Raw genomic sequence first — 20,191 nt, 5'->3', positions numbered from 1 at the left:
CCAAAAAGCAGAGTTGAGTCCATAAGGGATGGAGGTGTTGTGTAACATTTGTTTTTTCACAAACATGTCGTATGATTTAGATAAATGAGACAGGAAACACTTCCCATTCCTTCAAAAAAACAACTCTGGCCTGCATCACACAGGGAAACCTTTGCATGACCCTCCAGTTTGTGCAGTGGCTGGTTTCTCCTGAGAAAACCAAGACTGGTGAGAAAAATGCTGTCGGCCAATTACATGGGGAGCTGATGAGGCAGCGCTAAACACTGCGGTGTGTTTGAATCAACAGCGAGGGGGTAAGATGAAGGGATCTGTCATCTGGTGTTAAAGCAAGACCTCAGTTTAAAGAAAGACTGTAATTATGAAAGTATAGATCGCTATCTCGGGGGAAATGGTGCAGCAGTTGAAAAAGCCATTACAGGTCGGAGATTTGGATCAGTAAAGAGGGGACAGTCTGAGCAAATGAATGGCACCGTTTATGTGTTGTGTAACCAGTGCAAGAGGTGAGGGAGGCTAAGAGGGCGAGGATCTAAATACAGCAGCACAGCGGGGGGCTAGACTAAACAGAGTGTGAGTGCTGGGGGAGCCGGTGAAGGCTTGCCTGTACAGTAAAGGTGATGAAGAAACTCGGAGATGATTGTCGCCTCCCACAGCTTCAGATCGTTTGAGGTTTGGTAGATGAGAGCTCAGCGTACAAGGCAGACTGCTGGTCGCCTGTGTGTGTGTCAGGGGAGGCAGCGAGGGATGTGACCTTGGAAAGATATTGTTGTAATGTAAACAGCAGGGCGGATCGCTCTGCCAGCTTTGCTACTGACCTGATTTTTAGAGGTCAAGAAATGTGTTATTTGTATTCTGTATTTAAACACAGTCATTCTCCAAACCACCGTGTTTTAAATGTTGACGTGGACCTTTCAGCCCGTGTGCAGTATCACGGAAAGTCAAACTTCAAAGTAGGATCACGGCGTTACACACACTTTTACTTAGAGATACACGTTTTCAAGACATAACATTGTTAAGAAGTGACGAGTTTGTTTGTAGTGAGCGCCTACATTATGTGAGATGTGAGGTGTTTCACTCGGAGACTGTAGGGGGCGGCAATTCGCACAAAAATGCCAATTTCTACATATAGTTGCTTTAAGGAAGAGGAAATAGCTGCTATCTACTTGGTTAAATCTTAAATCAATTTAGCTAAATCCTACATGTAAATATATCTGAAAGATACACTGTGACTCCAGTATATAGTCACAGAAATACCCCTGCCAAGCAGGTTATGTTTTCACCCGTGTATGTTGTCTGTTGGTTGGTTTGTAAGCAGGATTACACAAAAACTACGGAACGGATTTCCACAAAACTTGGATGGAGGATCGGTCACGGACCAGAATAGACCCCTTTAACTTTTGCAGGATAAAGGGACGGATTTGATAAAATTAAAGGGGTCTGATGGGCCTTGGTGGAGGTATGCGCTCTACTGAATGCCCTTGCAGGTATAAATGTAATGTGGTTAGGGCTGGACCGTGTGGGTGGAGACATTTTTCTTTCTTTTTCATCCTGCATTTATATGTTAGTCAATTGTTTTGATATGTTTGTAGCTTTCTGTGTGAACAGTGTAAAACTAACTAATGTTTTTTTTTAAGCTGGTCACAAAAAGGTTTTGAACAAAGTGATTAAACTTTTCTGTGGAAACATTTTATCAGTGACAAAGTTGTGCATGTTTTTAATCTTCAACATCTTCTTACCTTTTTTATTATTTTCTTATGGAAGTACTCTGTAACTTTGTTTTGAAGTACAACATAAATAAAAATGTTATTTTCATTTATCTTTTATTACCTTGATTGTTATTATTCAGACATTGAGTCTTGTGTGATGAAAGCCAGTCAGAGTCTGTGTGAAATCTTAGTAATTAGTGTCTACTAAATGCCATTTGTAGGGTAATTACATTTCACGGGGTAGTATATCACGCCACTGACCACAGTGACTAAGTGGTTTGGATTATGTTCCACATTTCTTGGATGTGTTTTTTAGCGTTTACACATTTAAAATCGACAACTTCATCATCTTTAAGTCATACTTTTGCTAAACCTGCAGTCATATCAGCCTCGGATGTTCTCCTTCAGCTTCTTCTCTCTCGTTTATTTGTGTTTTCCCCCCCATGTACCAAAATAAAAACTGGCATCCTCTCGCTCGCCATCTGCCGAAGTAAAGTTAATATCCCATTATAGCTAATGGATTGTTCTCATAGTTTATTCAGTGCATCCTCTTGACTCTCCATTGTCTTCTGCTGCTGGGAAGCTGCTAATGCGGCGCCAGTAATAGCTCATAGGTAAACTGTTATGTCTCATGTTTTTTTGTCACTGATGACAAAACAGTAGTTCAACAACAGCAAACATAAGGGAGGAAGATGACATGCAAATAATACACAAATAGGCACATAGATTGTTATTATAGCACATGAATGATGTAACTTTAATGTTTACTTTTGTTTGTTTACCTGTTGCACCTGTTAAATAACATGTACACTGTGAGTTAATCATAATAAGTCATGCTGTCATGTAGTATATGATATAATAAATAAATGAAAAATTAATCAACAGCCACTTACAACCACTTCCTGTCCCACTTGCCACCACTTGTTGCTTAAATAAACATGGGAAAAGGAAGTCAAAGACAGGAGGTGGAGGGTCTGGGGATACAATCAGGACTGGAGACTGTTTTCTAATCAGCAAGGATCCAATTATATCCCACACACACACACCTCTCTCTTTGCTCTTTGTCAAAATGCACATATATCCAGGCACACACACACACGACACACACACACACAACACACTCATACACTCCTTTGCTGACTAGTCTTGCACAGAAAAGGGAAGGAAATGTTTGCTTACGCACAATCAGCTGATGACCGGCACAGTGTTTCCTGTTCTAATGACCTTCTCGCCACAGTGTAATCCCACTGTATGCTGTAATAATGTCTCTAAGGTATGAATGAACCATTCATGGAGCTCTGGAGAGGCTCGACGGCTGATTAGGTCTTTTCTGTTTCCTGCAAATTATTTGCCAGCAGAGTGAGAATTCAGCCAAGGACATGATCTCCCCAAATACCAACCTGTTAATCTGTCTACAGACACAACACAGTATCTCAAGGTTGGTGGCTCCCACAGCTGATTCATGGTGGAAGGTGATCATTGACTGCCATCTGCTGGAGAAAGCTTGAAGTACAGAGGCGTGATGGGACGTAGTACTGAGTGCTGTATTTTTAAACACTCCTAGTACTGTACATGTTATATCTCTTAACAGCCTACAAAACAAGCATTTTGCTTTGTTTTTATTCATTTCCCCTGCCGTTTTAAAAAATACACATATGTTGTTTATTTTATTTAATAATTTAAAATCATAAATATCTCTTACCAAGTAACATAATTGAGATTTCTTTGAAATAACTCCCCAAATTCATCACAATAATTACCTCAATATTTATGGGAAATTATCCCAATATTATTCAATAATAATATTCTATTTTCCAACAAGCAGTTAATAAATACCTCACTACTATTTAGTGGACATAAACTAGTTTTAAAAGCAGAGACCAGTTGGAAGTTTCCTGGAAATATATTAAAGAAATTACTATTATTATTACTATTTATCAACTGCTTATTAGGGAAAAAAGGACAATATTATAATTAAATCGTGTTGGGGTCATTTGGGGTCATCAAGAATATACATGCATGTAATAAATATAGTAGCAAAGACGCTTATAAATAAAATAAATGTCTATAATAAATAACAAAACTTGTGATAGTCACAGTCATCATCACTTTCTGACTTACGTGTGGCTCTCCCTTTATCAGATGTGGCATCTGTTAATGGGAAAATCACAATAATAAACGTTATTATTATTATAATTATAATAATAATAATAATAAACTGCCGATTAATAGTGGTCAGAAAGCCCTCTGTCCTAATTGACTTGCCAGTTTCTTTATCTAATTGTCAGATAACAGCTTCTGTCAACTTCACCCCACTTCCCACCCTTCCGGCGGCGACAGTATTACTAATCGAACACCCACAACACAGAGGACGGACCCAAACACAACGCTCAGCCAATCAGCGTTCTCCGAGAGCGATCGAGTCGCCGCTGATTGGCTGAGGTCCCTGCCTATCAAGTGTAATTACCCCACGACATTTCCGCATCGCCAGTTTTCAATGTAGCGACGTTTATTTTTTTAAGAAGTTTGGTCCTGTTGAATGAGGGATTAAAGGTTTGTTTTCAGATTTTGACGACAGCCAACGCTTGACAGCTGAAGTAAAGTCAAGATGCAGTCTTTAAGGTATGGACTCTGTACATTACATTCATGGAAATACTCATAATTAGCCTGCTGCTAATAATTATGTAGTATCAGTTATGCTCAGGTGGATAGCTAGCTTAATTTTGAATAACTTTATTGACAAGTTAATTGCTACACACTTGTTTTCTTCCTTTAGTTGACAGCAAACAAGCTTTTTATTTTATTATTTTTATGTATTTTTGGAGGGTGTGTTTTTGCTTCCCTGTTCTGCTGGCTGTGAAGTAACACAGATTTCTTAACACCCTAGAAATCTCTTCTCTGGTCCCTGGTCGTCTACTGCAAAGCTAGATGGCAAAACTGTGGTCATCACTGGTGCCAACACTGGGATTGGCAAAGAGGCAGCCCTCGACCTGGCTACGAGAGGTTGGTCTGACTGAAATCTGAGGATACAGTTTGAATTTTGACTTCTGAATTTACACCTCATGCTCCTCTGATATGTGCTTTGTCATTGTGACGTGCACATTTGTGTTGTCATACCAATCCCAAATTGGGTGGAGCATTATTTGACATTCTTCAGATAAGATGATGGTTTGGTTTCTGGTTTGGTTTCTGGTTTGGTTGGATACCTTGGTTTCTGCGGTGACAACACAACAGCACCTGGAAGGATATACAGTAGAAATCGTTAAAGACAAAGTTAGACGTTCAGGCAATTCTAGCTTTAACGGCAAATGCTCACATAAAAAAGGAACATAAATAACTAATTGTATTGTATTTCAATTTATTTACATGTTTGATTTGTTAGAATTTAGGCTTTTTAAATCTATTATACAAGAAACTGTGACTGGAAAAGGTGTGCCCAACTTTTTCTTTGGGGGCCAAAATTGAAAGTTAGTGGTGGACCATGGGCCAAGCACCTGTTGTGTTGTGTTGTGTTGTGTTGTGTTGTGTTGTGTTGTGTTGTGTTGTGTTGTGAAGATGCAAAATGGTCCCATATGGAAGCCCAGTGAGGCAATTGAGTGAAAGAAAACAATCTGGCGATACATTTCTTATGTCTAATCAAAATAGTTTCCTCTCCTGTGTGATCCGCGCCTCCGGCTTTTCCATTCACACAGACGCCGGCTCGCCTCTGCTGCAGCTCTGATACCTCCGGAGGTGGATCAGAGCCGCATCCTCTCCGCATCTGTAACTTTCACACAGACGGTGACGCGGAGAATCGGCGCATGATTCCCGCACTGAAAGTACAGTGTGAATGGCGCTTCTGACAGAAGAACAGATGAAAAAATGTTTGCCAGGATAATATCTTGAAGCTCCTTTTTTCACTTGCTGCTCAGAGCTTCCATAGAAGGATCCCAAGTTCCATTAATTGACTGACTTCATGCACAAATTGTCACCAGATTACAATTAGGGATCCTAGATAGGCCTATTTAAAGAGCGATTCACAATATATTTTCCTTTTTATTACTTTTATTTAAAGTTTTTGCTAGAGATGTCTGACAGGGCAAAGCCCCCACTTTGGGCAGCCCTAAATTAAACCATGAAATATCAAATTATTGTAAGACTTAAAGGATCAGTTCACCCAAAAATGAAAATTCAGTCATTATCTACTTATGTTGTCAGGTGAAGTTTCATAGTCCACAAAACATTTCTGCACTGGAATTTGATAGTTTTTGATCCTCAGTGCTCAGTGGCACATGTCAGTCTGTACTCAGTCAGTATTAGAGTTTGATATTCAGCTCTAATGAAAAGTTACAAAGTCTTATTATCTGTAGAGCTGAATATTCGACTTTGGACAGGCAGGGGAATCAAGAAAATACATTTCTAATATGAAACTATTTCATCTCTTGTTAAGCTGAACCTGTAGTTAAGAGACTAAATCCTGTGGTTGCTTTATGAGAATTTTTTTTTTTAAATTATTTTATTAAATGTAACTATTCATTTTTCATGCAGCTGCTTCACACAGTTCACTGACATGAAATCACAACAAGGGAAACCTTGTTAAAACCCAGCAAATTGTAAAATATTGTAGAAATAATGGCTCATTTCTTTTTGACCAGGTTGAGACTCTCTTTCTAAATTCCACTTTACTAAATCTACTACACATCATGTAAACATTATGTCACAAGGGGGCGCTCTTCACCCAGATTACATGCATGTCTGTGAGTGCACACTACAAAACCAGCATGTGTATGCAAACATTGCTTATGCTGATGTCTTTTAAATGTTGTTTATTTTTCCACTCAGGGGCAAAGATCATCATGGGGTGTCGCGACATGGAGAAAGCAGAGGCCGCTGTGAAAGAAATCATCGAACGCTCAGCCAACCAAAATGTTTCCTGCCTGAAACTCGACTTGTCGGACAGCAAGTCGATCAGAGAATTTGCTGAAGCCATCAACAGAGGTTAACAGTTGTTCCTCAGAGAGCTGAACACATAAAGGGATGTTAAAGCTGCACCAGTTGACTTCTTGATGTTTTCTTGCAGATGAGCCCAAACTCGACATCCTCATCAACAATGCTGGTGTGATGGTTTGTCCTTACGGGAAAACAGCAGACGGCTTTGAGATGCAGATTGGTGTCAATCACTTTGGTAAATAAACCGATGTTGTCGCTTAAGGAGTTAAAAATCTGTATTTAACACCTAAATTATCATTAATAACATATACTTTTCATATTCAATAGTTTAGAAAATCCATTTTATATGAATTTTTGCAGATAGTTGGCCCTTTTTGTATCAGAGGAACACCAATAATTTTGATTATCTGTCAGGTTGGACTGCCACCATCACTTAATTACTCTTAGTCCAAGGTTTGCTTTTATGTCTGCAGTGGGAGTGATCAGGACATTCAACACCTCCCACACCTACATGTAACGTCCATGAGGAGGCAGACTTGCCCCTGCAGTTGGCAACTTGTGTTCATTCTAGATGCTTGAATGCAACAGTGCTTAACTTTTGCTGCAAAAATGTTTTGTTTGTTACTTTGGAAATGTTAAAAGCTCAAATTATAACCACATTCATACACAGAGAAAGAGAGATGAGTTTAAAGGGGATTTTACATCTATTCCTTTCACACTCACCTGTATATAGCCCTCTATTGTACTTAATATCCTTCTGCTGTTAAATATTGATTGATGTATTAGAGCCTGCTCTCTGATAAGGCAAATATGTCAGATAAAGTGACCTATTATCACCCTGCGATCAGAACATTTGTCCCTGCCAAAGTTACAAAGTACCACATTTTTAAAGACACTTTTAATAACTAATACATTTGGTCGGTAAAAAATCCATGCAGTTTTTCTTTTTGATGAACATAAAGACACTTTTCTCACACTGCCAGACAAGATTTTTTTTAATACCCTATATGTAGGAATAAATTCAAATGAGGAAGGAGGTAATATAACGGAGATTTTTTTATCAGAAATGACAGAGGTCTAATTACGTCCACCAAGGATGAGAATGTTTTCACCCTGTTGGTTGGTTTGTCAGCAGGATTACACAAAAACAAGCTTGGAAATGTAAAACAAGATTTGTTTTGCTACAATATCCTCTTTCTGCTTCAACAAACTTTGTTTCCTTGTTGTCTAGGTCACTTCCTGTTGACATATTTGTTGATTGACCTGATTAAGAAATCGGCTCCAGCCAGGATCGTCACTGTGTCTTCCATGGCTCACTCCTGGGGCTCCATCAACCTGGAGGACATCAACAGCGAGAAGAGTTACGACAAGAGCAAAGCCTACTCTCAGAGCAAGCTAGCCAACGTCCTCTTCTCCCACACTTTGGCTAAGAAACTAGAAGGTGTGCATTTTACTCATCCCTGAGTCATTTTAGCCATTTCAAATGCGTCTTGTATCCTGAATTGTAACAGAAGTCAGATATTCAGGTATTGCACACATACTGTTTCATTCATGTTGTATAGTAACAACGTAATTGATTTGTCTTTCAGGCACCGGTGTGACGACCTATTCCCTCCACCCCGGAGTGGTCCAGACAGATTTATGGCGTCACCTGAGTGGCCCTCAACAGTTCGTCATGAAGATGGTCAGTCCATTCACCAAAAACTCAGTCCAGGGAGCTCAGACGACCATCTACTGCGCTGTGGAGCCATCACTAGAGAATCAGACTGGTGGATACTACAGGTACAATAAACTTCGAGGCCATGTCTCTCACTCCATATCAACAAGAATGAAAGTTGTTTTTTTTTCCTTCTCAGATTGATTTCTTTGAATAATGTTTAAAGGCCTGGAAAACCAATCATATTTCATTTTAATCCTGTTAATCATCTTGCAACCCTTCACGTCTACATTTGGTCAACCTGAGTGATCCGATCCCAAGTGGACAGCTTTAGGTCCGTCACTTCACACCTGGCATTGACATGCATCTCACTTCCCCGCCTTAGGAACTGAACCTTAAACTTATTATGCAGTGAATCATGCAAGAACACACTGAACATGTGAAAGAGATCAATTTGAAGTTGCTCACCTTGTCTGTGTTTGCTCACAGTGACTGTGCTCCTGCCAAGTGCTCAACGGCCGGTAAAAACGACGACCTTGCAGAGAAGTTGTGGGATCTGAGCTGTCAGCTGCTGTCGTTAACGTGGGAATGAGGCACTCGACATAAAATCCGTCGCTTCTGTCTGTTGGGTGTCTTTACTAAACGGTGCAATATACTGTAACTTCTTTCACTACTGTCTGCCAAGAAATAATGTGCAAGACACTATCTCAGCATGAGTTGTCTTACAGCTACTTATTTTTCTAACACTTCTTATATGGATTGTTTTACTTACTAACATACATATTTACACAACGTGGCACTACTTATAATTAAGAAAAACACAAAGCATATAATCTGTATGAAGTTTACGATTCTGATTTGAAGAAAGTATTAAATACATTTCAGTTATTTTTTTGAACAGTTTTGCAGTGGAGACTTGGATAAAGTTGTAGAATAATGCAGACTAAAACTGTTTTCTAATGAGTCATACTACAGATGTTTACATATTACATGTTTCAAATCTTTTCTGTACCTGTATTTTCTCAAATTAAACTCAATGTTGCACTGCATCCTTTTGTTTTTGTCCCTACTTGCACATCCTTGATATTTCAATGTATACAAATTAACAGTATTTAAAGCCTTAATAAGCATCAACTAACGGTTAATTAATAGTTAAATAATGTGCGGTAATTATTTACACATTAACGGAGGTATTAATTTACACATTATTTAACATTAAGATGCTTTTGACATCTGTTGGTATAGTAATAAGCATTTACAGTTGATAGAATAATTAGCATTGAGTAACTATTAACAAATGTCTCTTGTTAGCGTTTATTAAGGGTTTGCAGTGCACGGTCCACTTGTCCACTTACTCGGTAAGATGGAGGACGGACAGTGGACAGTGACTACCCTTATACACTTTTATAAAAAATAAACTGTTAAATGTTAATTTACATCTTTTTAAACATATACTGATATTTTGTACCATAATTGATGGTTATTACTGTATAAATCAATATTAATGGTATTTTTTACAAACCATTAAATACTGTGTACCTTAGCTTACATGAACTCCATTTGTAAATGATCGCTAGACACTGCTTATGTGTTAAATGACTAGTTAGTTCATGCTTATTACTTCAGTAACTAATGTTTATTAATGTTACTCCTATTGTAAACCAATTGTTGCCAAGATTTCCTCACAAGAAACACATTTGTGTCCAACTGCATACTTATTTACAACAGAAAATGTGAAAAGTCTGCACCACATTCTTGTTCAATATCTGCTGTTGATGCTGAGTTGCTCACCTTTACAGTGAAAAAGTGTCACTCAAGCATCTCAAGGACATAAGAGAACTAAATCCTGTTCTTGTGAGCATTCAATTTGTGCCTAAAATGAACGAGTCAGTCATTTTGAAACAGGGTGGAGGTTCTTCCTGCCTTCAGAATACAGATTAACGTGCTAGCGTCTGTCAACAAATGTGATTTAACTGGTTGAGCTGCTACATTATTGCTGTTTCAAAATCAATCTAAAGGTTCAGTTATAGTCAAGTTTCTTTCTGATCCAGATGATTTCTTTTATTACCAACAGTTACACTTACGCCCACACATTACCTCTATGACCTTTTCGATAGAGCACAATAAAGTCAACCGCAGTTTACGACTTTGATGCCACCGAATGATCTGTTATTGACTGTGGTGGGTTGATAAAGACAATAAAACAATGATAAAAAGATAACCAGGTTCTGCTTCACATGGCGTCCTTGGAAAATCTTTTCATCGGCCAAATTATCAAACCAAGAACAAAATCATGTTATATAAAGTGAGGCTTTTTTGGTTGTTTTTTAGGTATTTCATTTAAAATAGTTCAAATGCTACAGTACAAATGAAAGCAAACACAGCACCTTTGAGTGAATTTTTGGTGTAAAAACATCTATAAAAGTGATCTTTGGCTGATTTTTATTTGCAAAACATAAGAACATGCAAACCTAAGATATTTTGCATACATTGTTATTAATGGCCATTATATCTTTGAATGTGGAAAGAAGAAGAGAGTCTACTTGTTACAGTAAAAAAAAACATCTGGAGAGTTTTTTTTCCCTGATTGGTCGAGAGTGCATCTTTCAACATCTACTTTGATCTTAACGTCGCAACATAAAGCTCACGGACGGTAAATTAAGGCCACACTCTTACTTAACATGTGTTGTATACGTTGCATAATGCATTGTAGTAATGCTAAAATTGTTGTCTCATAAAGACATCTTAACAGTTACTTAATATAAGAAGCGGTAAATTATTATCTTAGATGAAGTTGTGAGGTTTCATTTGAAAACGTTGCCCATGAGAATATTTTAAACTTGACTTCCTTGATCGATTGGATGATTGTTAGTCAGGGTATTAGTGTGATAAGGTCCAGTGAAACAAGACCCAGAGTCACCCCTATTGTTTAACATATTGATGTACTCATTAAACTTGGTCTAATCATTTGCGAGGCGCCATAAATGTGTGCACTGAAGTCCTTCATCTCCATGGCCACGTATACAATCAATCATTAATGTTTAATAAAGACAAGAAGCTGGCTATAAGAATCACCCGCAAGTCCGGCAGTGATACCATCACTGAGGACAAAGTCAAACGGTATGTAAGGATGCAGTATGCCATTTCAAAACTGGACCCATTACACAGTTTTAAGAATGCTTAACACGTTTATTCCTGGATGCTGGAGGAAAAAGAGATGCTGACATGGTGATGCAGTAAAGATTTTTGATTTTTCTTTCTCAGTGATGTTCAGTCAGAATGGAAGAAGCTGAAGACGGTATTGCAGTGGTAGGCATCGGATGCAATTTTCCTGGGGGTGAGCCATTTGCTTTTGAGAACTCGATTTCAATTTTTAACTTAATATTTTATTTGACAATTTGCAGATTCACAGATTTCTCTGTCTCTCACAAAGTGTAATATGATAAATGAACAATATCCCGGAAACGTAGTTATGGAAAATCTAAAATCAGAAAACTACAAGAAAACAACAATGTGCATCATTTCAACATTATTGGATGGAAAAATGTTTTCACTTCAGACATACAACCTCTTACGACCATCAGGGTTTGTAAAAATGAATCCCTGTAATCCTAAAAAGGATGTATATTTTGTTCAATTGGGATGCTATGGCTAAATTTATACCCTTTTCATGATAACTTTGTCTTTGCAAATCAGGGAAATTGTGCAGCTATAAAATGTTTAACAACATCACCAGTATGATTATCTACTACAACTTATAGTACCACAATTGAGCTCTTCTGTACTTTATATATGTTTCCAAGCAGGAGAAGGGCTTGACAATTTCTGGAAGGTTTTGGTGGATGGAAAAAACTGTTCTGTGCCAATTCCCAAAGAAAGGATTGACCTAACCAGCTGGTATGATCCCGATGACAGCAAACCGGGTAAATCCCGCACGGCCAAGGCTGCTCTCGTTGACGGGTATGTCCTTTAAACCGTATGAAAAAACTTCTTAAGATAGCCCTACTTAAATGTATTTTGTAAATATGTGTTTAAGATAGTCTTATTGACTTGTCTTTGTCTTATGTCTCTAAAAGATAAATATTTTTGGCTTGGGCCACTCTACATTTTATTTTTTTTATTTTTTTTATGTGGGTAATGGGTAAATGAAAACAGACCATTTCTGTATTTTTGAGACATCTGAACATTTTTGGGACATTAATCCAAAAGTCTTCAAGGTATGTTCTTGGTGACAAACATATTTATGGATAGAAACGTAAATCCCATTTTCTCTTCAATATATATGATCTTTAAAACTAACTGATCATTACGGAGCAGCTTCTTTCCTCAGGTCGTGAGACTCCTTAACTCATCTTTCACACTCTAATGTAGAAAAATGGGAATTGGGAAACTATAGAAAAAGGGTTTAACTCGTGATAGAAGTGATTTTAGATTATCAAACATGAAGAAGGGGCTTTCCTCACATTCAAAAGAAACCTCAGATCTAGACGCACTTAACACTTTGGTATTTGAAACAAACCAAGTGGTGTGTGGAAAGCCCCCTTCACAGTGTCTGTGCTTTACCTGTATTCATTTAAATTATATTGCTGTGCAATGAAAGACTGCAGGTTAAGGTTCACCGTCAGTTAATCTGCTGATTGTTTTCTCAATTAAATGATAAATTGTTTGGTCTATAAAATGTCAGAAAATGATGAGAAATGTTTCCCAAAGCTCAAGATAATCTCCCAAAGTTGTCAACTAGTCAATTAATCATTGCAGATTTGCTCATTTTAAACTATTGTCATCACCAGGTTAAGTTATTTGACTTTTTTTTGGACAATTTAAGTATTCAATTATGATCTGTTCATAAGACCTAATGGTTTTGAATTTTCTCAGGTTCAATGAATTTGACCACAAGTTTTTCGGCATCAGCGACAGTGAAGTGGAACAAATGGACCCTCAACACAAACAGCTCCTTCAGTGTGCCTACAGGGCTTTGGAAAATGCTGGAATTCCTATGGAGAAGGCCAGTGGGACCAGGACAGGAGTGTTTGTTGGTAAGTCAGTATAAATGTGTTGTTACTGTTAAAGTTTGGTGTAATAGTAGGAAAACGTGTTTCATGTTGACTTAAATTCCAGTATTTTCTCCTGGATCTTCTTCTTTACAATTTGAATTTCCATCAGATTTTTACTATTGTTGCCTGAATTATCTCTGAATAATCTTCATGCGGTAACACCCAGTTTATTTGTAGTTTTCGTAACGGTTTTATGGTTCTTTTATTGCAGGCCTAATGAACAGAGATTATGAGACAAACGCTTCACACGTGCACCCAAGTGTGATCAACCACTGGACTGGCACAGGCCTCGCCATGAGTCTCGCAGCAAACAGGATCTCCTACATCTTCAACTTCACTGGACCCTCGCTGTCCATAGACTGTGCCTGCTCATCATCTCTTGTGGCTCTTCATTTTGCCTGTCAGTCCATTAAACAAGGTCTGTACAGTATGTCTGACTAAAGTCACTGACATTTTTTAGAGCAACTAATTGAAAAGCCGTGCCCTGGCACTGTGGTTTTAATTTAAAATATGAGGTGAGATTATGATTCATGAATGTTTTATCTTATCAGGTGATTGTGACATGGCTGTTTGCGGAGGAGTCAACTGTATAATAGAGCCAAGAGTGTTTGTTGCTCTCAGCAAGGCCAAGATGATCTCACCTGACGGGACCAGCAAACCTTTCTCCAGCAGAGCAGATGGTTACGGTAGAGGAGAGGGCTGTGGTGTTGTTCTCCTGAAGCCTCTGAAACAGGTCAGAATATCAGTCATAAAAATGCAACACTTTCCTTTTTCTTTTTATTAACAGCCGACCATATCAGATATCAGACTAATGTTGATAAATAGCCACTGATGTTTCATTTTAGTTCTGTTGTTGCTTTACAGGCTATTCGAGACAACGACCACATCTGGGGGATAATCAGCAAAACAGCCGTCAACCAAGATGGACACTCAGTCACGCCAATCACAAAACCTTCCATGACACAACAAGAGGAACTCCTGCGAAGTATCTACTCGAGGTCGGACCTCTCAAATGTCCAGTACATAGAGGCACATGGCACTGGAACCCCAGTTGGAGACCCAACAGAGGCAGGAGGCATCTCAAACGTCATCGCCAAAGTCAAACCTCCCGGTTCAGAGATGCTGCGGATCGGCTCTGTGAAGAGCAACATCGGACATACAGAATCTGCAGCTGGGGCGGCCGGACTCATTAAGGTTCTTCTAATGATGAAGCACGAGACCATTGTTCCCTCAGTTTTCTACTCTGAAGAGACTGCAAGTGTAGATGCCAAAGCCCTGAACATTAAAGTTCCCACGAAAGCAGAAAAGTGGGAAGCCTCTGGTGCAAGAATTGCCGGCGTGAACAACTTTGGCTTTGGGGGTACAAATGTACACGCTGTCGTCAAACAGCACAAACAGTCAAGTATTGAGCGAAAGAATGATGAGAAACAGGCAAGGTATTTTGTCTTGTCAGCAAATTCACAAAAATCTCTTACTCTGATGATGGAAGACACCATTAAACAGCTAGAGGAAGGTAGCAAAGTTGACCTAGCGTCTCTGTTATACACATCAGCATGTAGGAGGAGCCATCTGAAACATAAATACAGAAAGGCCATCGTGGTTTCATCTGTAGTTGATCTTAAAGAGAAGTTAAGTGCCACTGTAGGCAAAAACATTAGCCCATCCTACTCAGATCCAAAGTTAGTGTTTGTCTTTTGTGGAAATGGTGTCACTTACCATGGCATGTGCAAGCAGCTACTAAAACAGGAGCCTGTATTCAAAGATAAGATCAAAGAGATTGCACAGCTTTTCCAAAGACTGAGTAAGCTGAACATCTTGGACGCACTTGAGAGTGAGTTTGAGGACAGTGACTTCAATAAACCAAATGTCATCCAACCACTCCTCTTCGCTATCCAAGTTGGTATTTCCTGCCTGCTCAGACACTGGGGTGTCAAGCCCGATGCAATACTCGGACACTCTGTTGGCGAGGTTGCAGCCGCTCACTGTTCTGGCCTCCTGTCTCTTGAAGATGCGGTAAAAGTCATCTTTTTCCGCAGCACTCTCCAGTGCAAAGTCACTGGGGGGAAGATGCTTGTGATCAGCAACATGGCCGTATCAGAGGTAACTGCTCTTCTCCCTCGATACTCTGGTAGAATTAGCCTTGCTGCTTTCAACAGCCCGCAGTCCTGCACCCTCTCAGGTGATGCAGATGCAATTGAGAGCCTCCATAAGGAGCTGAGCACATCCGCTAACAGTCAGAATCTGTTTCTTCGTGTACTGGATGTCCCTGCTGCTTACCACAGCCACATGATGGACCCAATTCTGCCAGAAATCAATGAGACAATTGGCTCCTTACAGGTGAATGATCTCGACACAGAGTTGTTCTCAACAGTGACAGGCAAGGAAGTCCAGCAGAGTGATTTCTGCACAGGGGAGTACTGGGCTAGAAATATTCGCGAGCCAGTAGCTTTTGAGCAGGCAGTGAGGTCAGCAACTAAAGGAAAGAAGAACACAGTCTTTGTTGAGATAGGGCCAAGAAGGGCGTTGCAGAGAAACATCATGGAGTCTCTGGGTAATGACACTGCTGTTCTTGCATCGGTGCAGCCAGAGAAAGATCATGAAACAATAATGTCTGTTGTTTCTAAGTTGTTCGAACTGGGTGTCCACGTAGATTGGAACACCTTCTACAGAGGGCATGAGACAATGCCACTACCCATCCCGAAATACCAATTCGATTGTTCGAAAAGAGATGTTATACTTGCAGGAGCCCAAAAAAACACAGCAAGTAATCATCCTGTTCTTTGTCAGACAGGAAGTGAAAGCAACATTTTCAGCTGTGATCTGAAGTCTGACTCTTCTTTCTACCTGAAAGAGCACAAGCACAATGATGTTTCCATCATCCCCGGTGCCTTCTACGCTGAGTTGGGTTTAGCCGCATTCATGGCCACCGCCAAACCGAAAGTGCCGCTCAGCTCAGTACAGCTCACTGTCAATTTTCACAGCCCCTTTGTTTTAACCCAGAATTCACCAGAAATGAAGGTGCAGCTAGAACAAATGGAGAAAGAAACTAAGTTCACGGTACTCTCCCCATCTGCAGTGTATGCATCAGGCACAGTGGTTTCAAAGAAAGAGAGGTTGATTGAGGAGCAGTGCATTTCAATACCCTCCATCTACAAAAGATGCAAGTCAGTGGTGAGTTCCCAGGAGTTCTATGGGTACCTCGCTTTAGGAGGCTTCCAGTATGGAGACGTCTTCAAGAATAAGGGGAATGTGCACTATGGGGAGGATCTCAAGGAGGCTTTTGCAGTTGTCACAGTCCCAGATGAACTGCAGTCTCAGTTGCATGACTACTGCATTCATCCTGTTGTGCTGGATTTTCTGATGCAGCTCCTCCCAGTTGCAGTAGAGCACATTTTTGCAGGTAGGCCAGGATTTCCTGCCAAAATAGGAAGTTTGACCGTGTTTGAACCCTTGCAAGATGAGATGATTGTCCATCTGAGAGCGATTGATGTGGGCGTTAATCACTTTGAGGTCTGTGGTTGCTTTGCAGATAAAGAAGGAAGAGTGTTGGTTGAGGTTAAAAATGTGATAGTCAGGTACCTTGGCAGTCGCTCTCATGTGGTTGAGGAGTATTTCTACCATAATGCCTTTAGTGTCGTCCCTGAAGGCATCACATCTGCTACTCCGCCCAGGGCCTTGGTCTTCTGTGACCAAATAGGGATCGCTGAAGGCCTTCAACAACATCTGGACTCTGGGTCTAGGTATGTTTCCTTCACACATGCAAATGATATCTTGAGCCATGGGTTTCCTTCTCTGTTGGCAAATCTCAAAATAACAGATATTGAGAAAAACTTTGATGAGGTCTTGTTTTTGTGGGGCAAAGAGAACCTCACTTCTCTGTCAGCTGATGTTGTCCTGCAGACTTTGGCAAGCTGTCTTGAGACATTCCGCCAAATAGTCCTTGAGCTAAAGCGAATCCGCTTTCCGAACGCCATCAGAGCGGTCACCTACTGTTCATCGGACATCACACTGGACCACATAAGTCCAGGTTTTGCTCTCGCTGGCATGACCAGATCATTTGCCGCAGAGATACCAGATCTTTCGTTTCAGCTGATTGACATAAGCACTGTCTCAGCTAAGGACATTTCAGCTCTGTCTGAGCTCCTAAGATCTTGTCCTTGCGACAAGTACCCAGAGTTGGTGGTGAAAGATGGACTGATTCTGAAACCTTCCATTGTCCATACTCCGCCTGAAATCAATGACAGTTCAGAGGCCAGTTTTAACACTATGACGTCTAAGCCTTACGTCCTTCAGACAGCTGATGCCCATAAGATGACTCAACTGAGTGCCATTCACTTTGAGGAGGAGGTCCAGCCACTAAGTGATACATCAGTTGAAATTCAGCCCACTAAGATATGTGTTCATTCATCTGATTACTTCCCTGTCAGTGCTTCACATCTGAAATTTGGCCAGACACTGTACTGGGACAAACACTCAACACAGAACCACAAGCTCCTGGCTCTTGATTTATGCGGTACTGTTACAGCAGTTGGTAAAGATGTCAGGAAATTGAAAGTGGGAGACCATGTTGCTTCCTGTTATCCTGTGGTGGCAGGGGGCAGGGTCAGAGTTCCAGAGGAAGTGTGCTACAGCACCAAGCGGTTCCCATTCCTTCAAAAAACACCCTGTGTGTCCTACTTTGTGCTAGCATGGGAGATCCTGCACCGAACCTTGCCCAGAACCAAACATAACCTTGGAATCGTATCGTCTGTGGTTGATTCGGCTCTGGTGAAAGTCTTGGCACTCACCTCTAACAAGTCAGGTTGGAATGTGGTTGTTGGCACCAACTGCAATGGATCCTTTGTAGATGCCAATCAAATAGATGCATTTGTCCTCTTGCCTCCATTTGATGAGTCTCTGATTGCTAAAATTTGCAACTTCCCAGGTGTCCAACATGTTGTCTTGATCTGTGAAACTCAGACCCAGTGTTCGCTTGCTCAGGATGTGTTCCAAAGTGTGAAGGAAAGTGTTCGTGTGCAGACAATTCAGATGCCGGTCATTTTGCAAAAGGGATCCTTGAGTGCAGAAAGACCGCACATTTATCACTGGCTGAAGTCCTTGAACCTAAGTAGGAAATTTGCTCTTGAAAGCTTCATCTTGCAGGGTGTGAAATCTGAAAGAATCAAGAGCCTTAATTCAAAGAAACAACAATCATACTTCAACTCGAAGACGCTGGCTGTTGTTTCTCTGAAGAAAGAAACCAGCAGTCCGCAGTCTGACATTCCTCTGCTGCCAACAAAGAAACAGCTTTTCCGAAAGAGAGCCATTTACATAGTGGCAGGTGGGCTTTCTGGTCTGGGCTTTGAAACCGTCAGGTTCATCTCACAGAAAGGGGGTGAGAACGTTGTTATACTCTCCAGGAGCAAGCCCACACAAGATGTGCAGCAAGAGATACATAATGTGGAGAAACAGTGTGGAAACTACATCACTACCATGGAGTGCGACATATCTGTGTCTGAGTCTGTGCACAAGGTCATCAGTGTCATCGGCCAGAAATTCGCTGGTCGTCCAATCAGAGGAGTGTTTCACAGTGCAGTTGTCTTGCATGATGGGCTCATTGAGACCCTTGACAGATCTCTTTATGAGAAAGTTCTCAAACCAAAAGTAAATGGTGCGCTGAATTTGCACAATGCAACACAGCACTGTCAGCTGGATTACTTTGTGTGTTACTCCTCCATCTCAGCTTTTCTGGGAAACGCATCCCAAACAAACTATGCAGCCGCCAACACATTCCTCGACATGTTCTGTCAGTACCGGCGCAAACTCGGGCTGCCTGGCCAGTCAATCAACTGGGGAGCTCTAAACCTCGGCCTCCTCTTGAACAAGGAACACATGCAGCGGTTTCTGGAGGCAAAGGGGATGATGGTGTTGGATGTGGCTGAGATTCATAAAAGCCTGGAGCAATGCCTTGTGATCGATCGACCCCAACAGGCTGTTTGCAGGTTTCATTTCAGAAACATCAGGTACAACATCCTCTCTCAAAATGTGGCCTTGACCCTGCGCTTGTCCGCACTGGTAGAGGAGGCTTTCCAAAAAACCAAAGAGACAGAATCTCAGACTAAACAAGCTGAGTCTATTTCACCTAGAGAGTACGTCATCTCTCTGCTCAGTGAGACCATCGGCACGGACAGAAATGAGCTGAAAGATGATTCACCTCTTTCATCTTTAGGCATCGATTCCATGCAGGCCATGACTCTGCAGAATCTCATCTTTCAGGGGAGAGGTGTCAATGTGCCGTTGGTGAAACTATTGGATCCCAATGCCACGCTGTCAACAGTAGTAGATATACTGAGCAAAGGAGGTGAAGGTGAAAGTTTCAGCGAGGACTCAGAGCCTCTTCCAGTCGCAGTCATTAAGGGTGATTCTACTAGATTGTAAACATTACAAATGCACATACAGAAATGTAAATACGTTTAGTTATCAGAACATCACAATACTGCTTTATTGAAATGTTTTTCTTTGTATTTTATGAGGGTCATTGTAATAGAACAGCAATCTTGTGTTAATGCCACACGTTCATACTGTTTTTTGTCAATTTTGTTGGGTTTTTTTGTAAATTTTTGGCTCTGTTTATTGTTTTGGTTCATTTTGGTATTTCACTTTTACTACAGACCATATTATTTTACTCACTCTTTTGGAGACATGCTCAATTTGAAATGGATGGGTATTTTTTTTAGTTGCGAATAATTTGTTAATTAAGTACCTTCTTTTTTTATTACTTTAGTAATGTTTAATAAACTTTAAAACTAATCTGTAATTTTTCAAGTGTCCCACAGGCTTCGGTACACATAATGCTACCGTCAACCTTC

At 40.4% G+C, this 20,191-nt stretch overlaps 2 protein-coding genes across 2 annotated transcripts; both read left to right on the top strand.

Moving 5' to 3' along the window:
* The first annotated feature begins 4,170 nt into the window (after window positions 1-4,170).
* rdh12l (retinol dehydrogenase 12, like) lies at window positions 4,171-9,338 on the top strand. Its single transcript, XM_084339873.1, has 7 exons — window positions 4,171-4,325; window positions 4,591-4,706; window positions 6,525-6,680; window positions 6,763-6,867; window positions 7,864-8,073; window positions 8,222-8,414; window positions 8,779-9,338. Exons 1-7 carry the CDS (start codon window positions 4,312-4,314, stop codon window positions 8,879-8,881), a joined length of 897 nt encoding a protein of 298 aa, XP_084195999.1. The 5' UTR covers window positions 4,171-4,311; the 3' UTR covers window positions 8,882-9,338.
* A 2,230-nt stretch (window positions 9,339-11,568) lies between these two features.
* On the top strand, window positions 11,569-19,760 carry LOC311249803 (phenolphthiocerol/phthiocerol polyketide synthase subunit C-like; the record flags this gene model as incomplete). Its single annotated transcript, XM_084341119.1, has 6 exons — window positions 11,569-11,626; window positions 12,096-12,249; window positions 13,165-13,325; window positions 13,555-13,761; window positions 13,895-14,076; window positions 14,208-19,760. 6 exons carry the CDS (start codon window positions 11,569-11,571, stop codon window positions 19,758-19,760), a joined length of 6,315 nt encoding a protein of 2,104 aa, XP_084197245.1.
* Window positions 19,761-20,191: the final 431 nt, after the last annotated feature.

The sequence above is a fragment of the Pagrus pagrus genome (assembly GCF_965226575.1).
Source record: "Pagrus pagrus genome assembly, chromosome: 20".
NCBI lineage: Eukaryota > Metazoa > Chordata > Actinopteri > Spariformes > Sparidae > Pagrus > Pagrus pagrus.
Note: the sequence above shows the minus strand (reverse complement) of the source record. Positions and strands in the feature narration are given on the sequence as shown.

Excerpts from the sequence above, each read along its gene's own strand:
- rdh12l (XM_084339873.1), top strand. Across the intron at positions 6,868-7,863 it reads GATTGGTGTCAATCACTTTG|GTCACTTCCTGTTGACATAT; the intron begins GTAAATAAACCG and ends CTTGTTGTCTAG. Across the intron at positions 8,415-8,778 it reads CAGACTGGTGGATACTACAG|TGACTGTGCTCCTGCCAAGT; the intron begins GTACAATAAACT and ends GTTTGCTCACAG.